The sequence below is a fragment of the Galendromus occidentalis genome, unplaced genomic scaffold, assembly GCF_000255335.2.
Source record: "Galendromus occidentalis unplaced genomic scaffold, Mocc_1.1 scf7180000077435, whole genome shotgun sequence".
Taxonomy (NCBI): Eukaryota; Metazoa; Arthropoda; class Arachnida; order Mesostigmata; family Phytoseiidae; genus Galendromus; species Galendromus occidentalis.
This window is the reverse complement of record NW_003805423.1, coordinates 647,176-659,335: the sequence shown is the minus strand read 5'-3', so window position 1 is coordinate 659,335 and position 12,160 is coordinate 647,176. Positions and strand designations below refer to the sequence as shown.

Below are 12,160 nucleotides of genomic sequence, written 5' to 3'. Positions count from 1 at the left end.
AGGTGTACATACATACATAGGGGCAAGGCCGAGGTAAGTCGCGTTCAAAGTTCAAACATCGCAGTCTGCAGCTTCTCTATCTAATCCGATTTTGGATTCTCCAGAACGCTCGATGAGCAACGATGTCAACCCTGGAATTCGCTTCTCCAGACGATGAACGCTCCGTTCCGCTTGGTTAGCTTCAGTGCCTACGCAGGATGGTGTCGGGGACGCGGGGAGCCACAGCCGCTCGAGGGCCGCGTTCACCGGGGGTTCCGTCAGGAGAAACCTGCGAGACGCTCCAACAGCTGGACTCATTCTGACCCGTGAGCCGGATGATTGATTCCTAGCGTGGAGCTAAAAAGGACTACAACTCAGGGATGTTCGCTACAAAGTGGAATTTTCGACATATGTATCCTCCTTACAATTTAATAGGAATCCGTTCATAGACATCGCAAGGGTTCCACGGTCATATCTGCTGCGGGACTGTGATCGGGAGGATTCGCCGAAATCTCGCACCTTTTATGGAGGGATGATGAAGCTGATATGTCAATAAATTTATCCGTCATTCTCTCGGTAGGCCCTGTTTTCCGGGTTCATCGGATACGGAAGATTCCATAGATCTCCCGCAGTCCGAATGTGTACGAGGAACTTCCAGAATCACGAATCGGTCCATTGACCCCTCCAGCAGTTTCTCCCGCAGAACCTGCTGAATTGAATTCTGAGCGAGTGTCATGCAAGTCTATACCACCAAAAGTCTTTGAATACATCAGACATCTCCGCGACGGATTTCTCTTAGAGTTAGTCGACGCGACGGGTTGAGGTAGCCATGAACGAGCTCTTGCTGAAGCTGCAGGTTTCGGTAGCAGCGACCGTCCCTGCTTCGGCTCACATTTCCATGATTCCTCTTCGACTTTGCTTTTCCTAGGAAAAACGTGCCCAAGAGCGAGCTCCGCCGTGCCGATCGGAGTCCGAACTCCGACCGTCCAGTAAGACCTTAATTATTGTCATTCAGAAGATCAGGAATATCGGCAGGCCGCGAGATCCGAATCCCCAACCGCCTTTGGACCGGCGGGATACGCGCAGGTAATGTGCATAAGGCTCAGACCCCTCGATCATTGGGCGGCTGATCCATGTGGGCCACAGATTGGATGTTCCTAAGTCCGAGTGGGGAACTCCGAAGTCCGGCACAAAAGCAATCAACGAGCCTGAGGCTGCATCTTAGTGTTGCGATGAGAGAGATCCACACCATCAGACCCGTGGACTCCCAGCTTCTACGAGCGAGGTCATTGACGAACAATTATTTTGAACATAATCGTGATACTCTCTAGAGCGGCTGCTCGAGGATGGCAAGCGATAGCCGGGACGAGGCAAGTGGACCGAGAGTTCTCTTCGTTGGAGGAACGTCAATGATTCCAGCTACTCGTAGGAGAAAGGCTAACACGACTAGCAGATTAATTGCGCGTGACTTGTCTGTACCCGAGCTCTTTGCCGCCGCGTCCATCAGCAGGAGCTCTCAGATCATTTTTCACGGAGGATCCTTTCTACTCGACTTGGGGTTCGCCCCTCCCATTGCTCCTCTTTGTTGAAAGCCGGGTATATATATTTCCGTTCCTCAAAAAGCCCCCATTGTTGTATTCTGTGCGACCTCTCTCACAATTCGAAGCACAGCGTCTGAGATGTCCGTGTATGTTTTTTATATTTTTTCTGGAGTTTTTCTAAAACCTTGAAGATAGACTCTCGTATTAGGTTCGATGTCCGAGAGACGTGCCTTGGCGTGCACCTATGATCATGAGTCATGAGAAGGAACCGAGACGATCCATTCTCGAACGGATCCCGTTCCTCGATAGGATAAAGCGTGAAACTCTGCTGACCCTCGGAGGAGGGTGATCGAGGTCTTGGGTGGGAATCGGAACGAATGTCGGATCCGCCCTCCGGGAAGTTTCGTGCGTAGGTCTTCAGCACCGCTCATCTCGATCGTCTGCGAGGAGGATATACTCGGAGGAGGATTTCCTTGATCTATCCCACGCCGGGCATCCGGAGCGATGGACTTGACCTCGAGAAAGGTTTGTCCTCGGGAATCACACGGAGGAATCGCATCGTCTCCGAGAGGGGTCGAGCTCGAATGATTCACACTTTGTTCTACGGCTCGAGAAACCACCCGGTGCTGACGTACGTGTAGCGTGTAGGTACCCTTGCCTCGCGACGCATGACTCGCTGGTTAGCCCGGGGGATTGAGACAACCGTGAGGAGGAAACCGCACACCGAAAGTAGATTCCAGCCATGCCCCAATCGCTCGCTAGTGAACCAAGTTCAAGAAAGTTTTTCTCTCATTTTTCGCCGCTGGCAAAACTCCAATGCCAAGAACCTGTCGAAAGCGATTAGCACTGCGGCGATGCTCATGGCGCGCTGGAAAATTACTGCCATCCCTCCTCCAGGTATCTCGTTAGTGGGTGTCGTGTATCGCCAACTTGCTCCCGAGTTTCTCCCTGTCGCGACGAATTCTTCACCGCATCGGCGGCTACAGAATCTCCGCCACTGGACGCGATAATGCCCATCAGGGAGAGTAGAAGCCGCTAATGTCCTTGCTGATAAGGACGGATTTTCACGGAGAGCGCCTCGAGCTCTTGGCCGTGCAGCCGACTTGGGCTACTACATCGACATCAAATGCGGCCCACATGTCCGCTCACCAAGCCCTAGTGACGGCGACGATGCGGCGATTAAAGCGATCACGGAAAGATGGGAATGACACTGCTTTTTCGAGGTCTGGGTTTCCCTCTCTCCGAGAACTAGACGATTTCACTCCCGAAAAAATTCATAGTTCCGTATCGTGAATTCCTGGCTGCCATGAATCCTCGCCGTCCCCCGATCTTATATTTTCCCACGATCACTTGGAGGAGAGATTCGCGAAAGTCGCGCGCTCCAAGTTCTGACTCCCGGGGCATGTACTCGACTGATTGAATAGAAGAACGGGAGGAATTCGGGTCAATTTCTGTTCCCACAGATGAGTCCTCGACCACGAGGTCTTGAAATTGGGTCGGCGGCCTCCAGGCGCACTTTCCTCCCTTGATAAGAATAGGCTGCCTCCGCGCTCTCCATCAGAACTCCGGGAAAAAATGTCGTCCGCTTTCGAGAAGTGAATCTCACTCCTAGAGGAACGGATCTGTCTGCAGTCGCCCCGTCCATACAGGAGGACTCCAACGCGTTGTCCGGTCCTGCATCGTTCCGGATGCAATCGGTAGACCGTTCGAAGCTCTGACAAAAATCGGAGGATGGTCTCGGTCGCATGTCTCACGGAAAGTCGCATGCTATTGCTGACAGCAGAACTGATAGTTTCAGCTCGAGGCTAGTCGAGCTCGATGACCATGAACGAAGCCGGGGACCTCGCGAGAATCGTGCGGAAGTTCTATCAGGGAATTACCATTGTTCTTGGTGACCTTTCCCGTAGAAGGCCTGTCCTCTCCGATGTGCGACTCGAGGTCTGCGATCAAACGTCGATCCTCCTCGCTGAGCTGCGTCCTGCTCCAGAATATATTGCCATGCGAGCATTGCGACTGAGAATCCAATTGATCTCTCGGAAGTGAACACACATGAGTCGTAAAATTTGGGAGAATCTTCCGCGGAGCTTGAAGCTTTTTCGCTCAGGCGACGCGCTTGTCGGGCTCGAACGATGCATTCAGCGGAGCCAAACGAAAAATTGCGTCTCTCGCTATATGATATTATAGGAGCATTATTCTGAAATGATGAAGCCTCTCGCTAATACGTTCATGGTTTGACAAAGCCACAGTTTTGAGAAAAGCTTCTCGAGGAACTCTGCCCGCGCGCGTCTTGAGTTCATGCATGAAGACTGCTCGATAGTTCAGTCTTCTACTCGAATTTTGGTTTTATCTAGGTAGTTCCTCAAGTCAAGTATTCTTAGTGGGGGGCTGATAGCCACACGAGTCGCTGTCGGAGGGGAACAACTGTTGGGCGAAGTCTTCCGTAGATCGATCCGTCAACCCGGCAGTTCAATCAATGATGGTGCTGGTCGCGATACCTCAGGGAGGCGACACGATCAATCATTCTGGATAGGAGCTCCTTCCTCATGCTTTTCCTCTAAGTTCACCGATTCCGTCTCCAGGAAGCCTCTGATGTTGTAGTTCTATGAGGTCTGCCGACAATCCGGCGCAGGCGGAATTCGAGCTCGGGAATCCTCTGTTGCCCGAGCTCCTCGGCGAGACTGCCCGTACGTCGATTCCCCGCGAGTTGAAGTTGATTCCGAGCGAAGGAATCGCCGGAAGGTAATCAAGGAGACAGGGTGATGATGGATCATATCTTTAGTTCAAAAGCGGAATTCCCCTCTCTCGTAATTTCAAATCCGCCAATCGAAGAACTTCCGGAAGGGAATTGATCGTCTGAATGAAGAGTTCTCTAGTCTTCCGGAACTCCGAAATTTCGGATCCGACGCTTTGAGCTTGACATCAGGCTGGTGGCAGAAATCCGGTGAGGTATGTATGTATGTCCTAAAGCTGACTTGGCCCGCTGACCACGGGTCGAGGAAGACTTTCGCAAGCGATGCTCTGCGAGAATCCGCACGGGGATTGTCTCGAGGATTGAAGCCGTGCCTGAGATGTCTCGGTTACTACTGAAATCCCTAGCTCAGTTTGCATGAATATATCAGGTGGAGTTTCCAGATGATGCACCTGAGATTTTTCTTGCGAAGGGAAATTCTCGGGAGTGAGAGAATGGCGCCTCTACCGGAATATCTCGATTGCCGAACATCTCGGATATCGACGAAGAGAGATTAGAGATATTTCGGGGACGAGCAAACTCGCTGGCCGAGCTTGGCATTCATTCACATCCGATTCATACAACGAAAAGGAGTTCGTGCGGGGGTCAGAGGCAACGAAGTATTCCCCTGAACGTAAGAGTTCGGAGAGGGGGATTCCGGGGTCGGCTCCTCCAGCCACAGGTTATATCAATTATGAATCCCTTCGCATATCGAAGCGTGTCGGCATGCATTCACGTGTACGGCTTCATGCCTATGCGTACTCATATAACGAGTGGAATCATCATGAGGAGCTCTCAATGCTCCTGTTCAAATGCCCAATCACGCATATAAGTTTGAGCTATGATTGTGTTCCCCATCCATTTTGATTTTTTCGAGATGGACTCTTGAGGGAAAATTTCAGGTATACGGAAAGAGCTCGACGACGCTGTATGATCGCACTCTCTGTGACAGTACCAGTGGAATCCCTCTTGTCGCAAAGAGAGTCGCAAGTGCCGCTGATCGCCGTAATATTTTTCCGCACCGCAGAGGATTTGACTCATTGCGACATGAAGAAGTTTCGTCTGACTCCCCTCCCGACCGAGATGGCATCAGCTATCTCGGGAGAGGAGAATGAGTCGGCTGTTCGAGCGAGCTCGCTTGCTCGGGGATTATCGACATCTGATGTCAGAGTGCCGATATGAACGGAGATGTTCTCTAGTGATGGGGAACATCTGACGCGTTAATGGTTCAGGAGGTCCTCCATGGGAGCTCCCCGACTCGAGATCCCGAGGGTCATGGTCTGATCCCTGTCTCAAGCGCATCCACTTTAAAAAAAATTGCGAGCATCGCTATCCTTCAGCGCTTCATCGGACTCAGAAAAGGAGGAGTCCAGGACTCCGGGATTAGCTCTACATACATGTATCCGAAGACCGAAGATGGCATCCCCCCGAGATGGCGTGGGCGCATAAAGGTCGCCCGGCATTACCAGCGCTCGATCATCACCGAACGGAATGAGAAAAAAATCGACAACCGGGCGGACTCACAAAGGCGACCCCGTCGGCGAGCCAATGATATCCGATGCAGAAGGGCATGTTGCCGAACAGAGAGCACTGAAATCAGACGAGCAAATCCGAGAGAAGGTGAATGGGTTTACCTGGGGATAACGTTGAATAAAACATCACTGAGGGAAAGCGAGGCAAGAGAAGTTGTGGCAGCCATCTCGCTCGCATGTGTACAAAACACTGCAGCCCCAATGGTCGGTCGCTGTCCCGAGCAATCCAGATATTTGCATCCTAGGATCACTCGATCGTCTGTGTCATGAACACGCCCAGCGTACCATAAATTTGAGCCACCATCAGTTTATGGTCCCCAATCAGATAGGCAAATATTTCATTCAGATACTTCCGTCGACCGTCAAGACGGGCGGATAAGCATCCATTTGGGGGCTCGATCATTTTCCTGCTGAGCTCGCGTGATTCTCTGACAACGAGCACATCTTCTGGGAGCACGTCACAGGCCCATGATACTCAATTCTTGAGGAGCCTTCCCGGGGGGCACTCAGAATATAATACGTTCGTGGTGGCGAATGTTCCAGATGCGAACTCTTGATATAAGTCAATAGATATGATGATATATCAGATGCGCACAGAGCGAGACCCTTCCCGGGCCAATCCCCGATGCCGTTAGGACCAATGACATTGGAATGAAAAGTGACACCTTTCCGGAAGGAAATTGCGAGTGGTGGCGCGTCAATGCGGACGCGGAATACAGAGTAGCGAGCGGCTGCTGCCAGACGTCATCGTTCCTGTTGAATGAGAGTGGTGCACAGGCTCACATGCATCCTGTCGTGTATTCAGACCACCAGTCGACCGGGTTTTGTTTTTTTCATCTCGCTTATGGACATGAAGAATATCATGAACCTCTCCACAAAATGAAACTTCCTTGAAATTTTGAGCCCGTATCAATGAAATGCGTCGCGAGAGCGGCTCGGAACGCCACCCTCTCATTCCCAGTGGAGATGGGTGTCGGACGACTCATCGGAGGCTGACCGGAGGGTCGAATGATCTGCAGGAAGGTCAGACGAGAGGGAAGATCAACGAGGACATTGTCGAGGGAATCGTTTTTCCCAGTCTTCGAGGTCAGCCATGGTCTGGCTTCCTCAGTTTCTGCTCCCTCTGTGTGGTTCAAATTCCCTCAATCTACGGCGGAGCCACGTGCTCTTCAGACGAGCTCCATATCTTCTGCTCTCTTGGACCGCTCTTTCTCAGCTCAAATTATACAAGCGTGGGCGAGGTCAGATGATAGAGCTGGCTTCTGGATTCGGAGCCGCCCCGAGCGCTTGAATGGAGCGGGGAATTTCCGCGCCCCGCCGAAATATTCGAACGAGTGTCATTTTATAAATAGAGCGTGACGACTTCTTTTCCGCGGTACTTTGCTCCCAGCTCCGGAGCCGCGGGAGGGACCCCCATCGACGTGATGTTCCCCTCTGTGGTTTCATCGCATCGAATCGGCGCAGGAACGGCGTCCGACCGCACTCGGTCTACCACCAATCGACGGAATTTCGCTGCCGGCGATCGTTTCCTCGGTGGGGAGGGACTTCTATTGTTCCATGACGCAGAAGAGATTGCTGCCGGTCGAGCGCCCAGGCAAGGTCAAGTGTTGGAGCCACATCCGTACTCATATGTTTTCCTCTCGCTCGAAACCTTTTCAACCATAGCGCTGCGCTGAGCGCTCACGGTCGGGCGTTAGGATGAAAAGCACCCTTTTCGCGAAATTGAGGCGTCTAGCTGGCGAATCTTTCCAGCTGTTCCTAACCACGCTCAACGCGCGCCCTCCCGGAGATGCTAGCTACAATAATATTAGTTAGTCGACTGGTTGGGTGGCTGTCTGGCTGGCTCGCTCGCTCGCTCATTCACTCAGTTCAGGCACGTTCGGCAAGCTCCGCCACGAGACATTTGGCTCAGAGAGAAGCTCTCTCTCCGGAGAACCAATTCGATTCGGAACGCGAAGAGAATAAAAAGCCTCAGAATGGTTTCACTTTCCCGCATTGCGCTCGAACACTTTCAGAAAGAAACAGATCTGGGTCGCATCCTACAATCGATGCTGCGCCTCTCGCGATATTTTTCGCGACGAAGACTCAAATATATCGATTCCATCGCGTATTTGCTTTTCAATTCTCGCAAAGTGTGCCGCATCGTATTCTGTCATAGCGTGATTACATCTAGACTTCCGAGACCTCGATGAAAGCGCAGTATCGCTGAGAGTGGAATTCTCAAGTTCTCAGATGAAGATAGCTTGCACAACGAGCTCATGCCTGGCACCGCCACTTTTGAGCATTGTAATGGAGTTCCCGCGCGGGTCAGCTCCGAAATGTCGCCTGTAGAAACAACCGCCAGTGGGTTTGGTGCTCGAGCAAAGATACGCCGAAAAGTTGAGGCTGATCCATTCAGCATCGCCACCAATGTTTTTCACGGAATGTGCGGGCCCGGATTCCACGAATGCCGAGCTCGGTACTCTCGCCACCTTTGGAACCCTTCGCTCAGACCTTATTGGTCAATTTGCATGCTCGGTCGAGAGCCCTCAGCTATCCTCTCCAAACTCCGATGAGGGTTCACGATTTATTCGGCCGATGGTATTTGATAGCATATACATGGGCTGTGAACAGGGTGAACTTGGCTTTTGGAAAAGGAGCATTCTGGAACTGAACCATGAAACGTTAAGGTTTATTGACAGAATCCTCCCGCTCGATATACAGTGCGGATACCGATCTCAATATTCCATTTTTGACATTTTTCAACCAGATAACTTTGGTTCAAAGCTGAACGCCGACCATCGAGACATCCCAGAAGTCCACAAGCTGTACGTTCTCATTTATTTTACATCACATTCAATCGAGGCTCGGAACTTCGGAATTACTTCCGGACGCTTCCTGTCGCAGCGACACTCTTCCATTTAAATGATCACATTATGAAATATCAGCGAGATCTGGAGTTTCCTGCTGACTGTTCGCTGTACAATTTATACAAAACAGATGCCCTTCTCGCGGCGAATGATCCGAACTTTCTAGATGCAAGATTGGTCGCACTACTTCACTAAACGAGATGTCCTATGCCCAAAAGTCACCGTATTCTATGACGGGAACCGAGCGCATATTCTATGGATCTTACCGATCGACATGGATCGACTCTCCGAGATGATTCGCTCTCCATGGATATAATACACACCGACCTGGGAGTCGCTCGAAATATTTCGATCAGCATTAAGGATGCGTCGCTCCTAGCAAACGACCTACTGGAGGGAATCGAGGCTTCGACGTATCAGGGGAAGAACTTAGAACGAAACGTTGTATATCCGAGGTAGGGATAAGACAGCTCGAGAGCGTCGATGTGCTTCTCTGTATGGACACTATGTACAAGAAGATCATGTGGCACCGCGTACATTCACAGTATGCTACCTACAGTACTGGGACGGTGACCGTTGGTACTACACTGTATGTAGCGATGCTTGAAGCATGAGGTAAGTTGAATTTTCCGTTTGAATTGAGCGATAACCTCCTGGTTACAGAGGCAGAACAGGATCGCCACGGCCAGACCCTGCAATAGGACACCGTTAGTGTTTCGATTGAATGGGTGCATGAAAAACTCGTGTCGCCTCGGATAAGGAGCCTTCCCAAACCGAAAAACTCTCGAGGTCTTTCGTTCATTTATTAACTCGTTCGTTCGCCCCCTCCTTCCCGCACGGGATCGCGGAGCTCACGGACGAAGGTCGTAGTAGGAAGCGTTCGTCGGACGGTAATTTCTAATGTGCACAGGAGAGAATCTCAGAGGTTGTCGTAATAGCTAAGAATAGTCCGGTCTCTTTTGTTCGCGGTATCTTTCCGGAGAGAGCTCGCCCGATTTTTCTGCCGACACGAGGATATGGTCTCAGCGAAGGACAAGTTAGGGTGCACCTATCTGACAAACCTGATATGATGTTGTTACGGCCGAGTAGATTTCGTAAGCTTCGTAAAAGGAGGAGTTGAAGCCCGGTCTGAAGGGCGTGAAAATATAATGCAGCCCCAACAATGGCAGCAGAATCAGCGCGGCTCGTATCGCTTTGATTGGAACAGAAGACTCTTGCGAAGACTGAGCGGGCGCCTTGAGTTTCGACCAGAGCACGCGGACGATGTTGATGAGAAAAACGAAATTCACGATTATAGACAAGGTGATCGGAATGCTCAACACGAACGTGTAGATCGTAGAGGCGTCTGTCCAACAGGACGCCGATGCTGTGGGGTCCAAGGCGCGCGGTACAGCGTAAGCGACGATGATCAGCGCCGGAAGGATCCATCCGATCAGATAGAAATAATATACAAGCTTCTTCTCGGACACGAACGAGAAAACGAGCACCGTGTGCAGATAGAGTCCCTCGTTGAACATCCAGAAATAATTCGACAGCAGAAAGTAGTGCGTGATCACATGAAGGAGCTGACAGGTCATTGAGTTGTTGACCAGGAATGTCTCTCTTGAGGCTTCGATGTACCACGCCAGCCAACAGAGGTTACTGATGATGAATGAGGCGAAAAGGTTTTTGTGAATGGTCACGCGCACGCAGTGCAACGCAGAACGGAAATAGAAGAAAATCGCCAGCGACAGACTCAGAGCAATTAGAGATACCGTATAACCGCTGATGTATATATTGACTCCGATTTCGCTCAGACGCAGCTTGTCGACGCTCACGCAACCCGAGTAGTCGGCCCAGCGGTGACGATTGGTCGCTCGGTTGTAGGCCCAGCTTCCGTTCTTATGACAAACTTTGCTGGCCTTCAGCTTGGATATGAATCCGGGAACGAAGTGCGGACAGCTGATCGAAGCGGTTTCTCCAGGGGGAGTGTCTTTCCAACAGCCCCAGCCGTCGAAGTGGCGCTCGCAGTGAACGCCTTCGGTGCGGTTGGAGTCGAGCAGAATCTTCTCGAGGCACCGTCTGAAGTAAGTTATTTTGACTTCGGCGTCTTCTCCTGGTCTGTATGGATCCCATGGACGTGCGTAGCGCTTCTGTTCGGCTTCAGTCAAGTCGTCGATGAGTTTTCTGTCGCTGGCGAAGGATTCTGTCGCATGATGCAGATTGCACACTTTCTCGTAGCCCGAGACATCGTGCCACGACCCATTCGGGAGACATTCGTATGTCGCTGTCAGCAGAGACGAACCCGGACAAGTGATATCGAAGCCTCGGCTATCGCTGCTCTGCGGGAGGCAGACGAAGCCATTGAAGAACGGAGGACACTTGTCATCTGTCGCCTCTCTAGCCAACAGGTCGCACTTCACCTTCTCGTTGATACGACTCATCATGAGGTGCACATCTTGTTCTTTAGCTGCGGTGCACCCCAGGCCCAATAGAAGCCAGAAGAGCATTGCGCTCGTCAAAGAAGCATGGCGTTGCTGGGGAACTCTCGGCGACTCACTCGGGCTCGTTGTACTTGATGCTCGAGCAGACGGCTCCGAAAACAGAGTTTGCAGCCTGAAAAGATACAAAACGAACATCGGTATAGCGAAACTACGATATTTCGGAACCACGGCCTCTCTCGGATCTAATCCACTGCTCTATCCAATCAATCTTACCGGAATCCTGATTTCTGATCGACAAGAATGTCAGTATCTCTCGAAAAAAGGTCCCCCACATTCAATGGCCGAACACTCCGAGGAGGAAGCATATCAAGTCGACTGACCATCCTCACATCATCAGTCCACCCCTTACTCGTCCTCTCCTCGGAGAGCTCCTAAACTTTATGAAATTTTCTTGGCCCTGATATCATTTAATTGACCGTTATCAGGATTAGTTTGTCTCAACCACTTGTCGTAAAGCCACGCCGGCTTTCCGACTTCCGAGTCTTTTCTCACTCGCGCCCAATCTTGCACCATTTTCGCCTGAAATTGCTGACGGGGTGGGGAACGATCACCGAATTCCCACCGTAGAATCAGACGATGGATTGTCCGATAGGTCGCCTTTCATACGAGGGAAGGCGAAGTTGTTCGGGGACTCCGGAGGGTCGTACTCACAATGAGACCGGCGCTATTTGGCAGCCGAACGGTGAGAGAATAATGGATCTATCACTCTAGGAAAAATTGATAGAACATTCTGTCGAGCGTGCCTCACACGCCTCTGCTGCAAGATCGAGCTGACGACCAGCCACATTTTTCGACTATCGGAGGCTTGCTCCTTTCGATACGAGGGCTGGAAGGAATCCGAGCTTCTGTATCGAGGATGATATCGAAAAGAAGCCATGGAATCGCGGGAAGACTTTCGAGTACGTTTCTTTTGACTCCGGAAAGCTTCAGAAAGAACAGGCAAGTGGCGTGGACGTCACGTATCATGGACTCTGTATTCAGCCTTTCTCTCGAAGCGTCTTGGAGTACACGAGATGTGCGGTGACCCCTTCCTGCAGAGATTTTCTCG

General features: G+C 51.3%; 1 protein-coding gene across 1 annotated transcript; it reads right to left on the bottom strand.

Moving 5' to 3' along the window:
- Window positions 1–9,042: 9,042 nt before the first annotated feature.
- LOC100908455 (calcitonin gene-related peptide type 1 receptor) lies at window positions 9,043–11,118 on the bottom strand. The gene is made up of 2 exons (XM_003742925.1): window positions 9,691–11,118; window positions 9,043–9,321 (listed from the first exon to the last, which is right to left on the bottom strand). Exons 1-2 carry the CDS (start codon window positions 11,116–11,118, stop codon window positions 9,169–9,171), a joined length of 1,581 nt encoding a protein of 526 aa, XP_003742973.1. The 3' UTR covers window positions 9,043–9,168.
- Window positions 11,119–12,160: the final 1,042 nt, after the last annotated feature.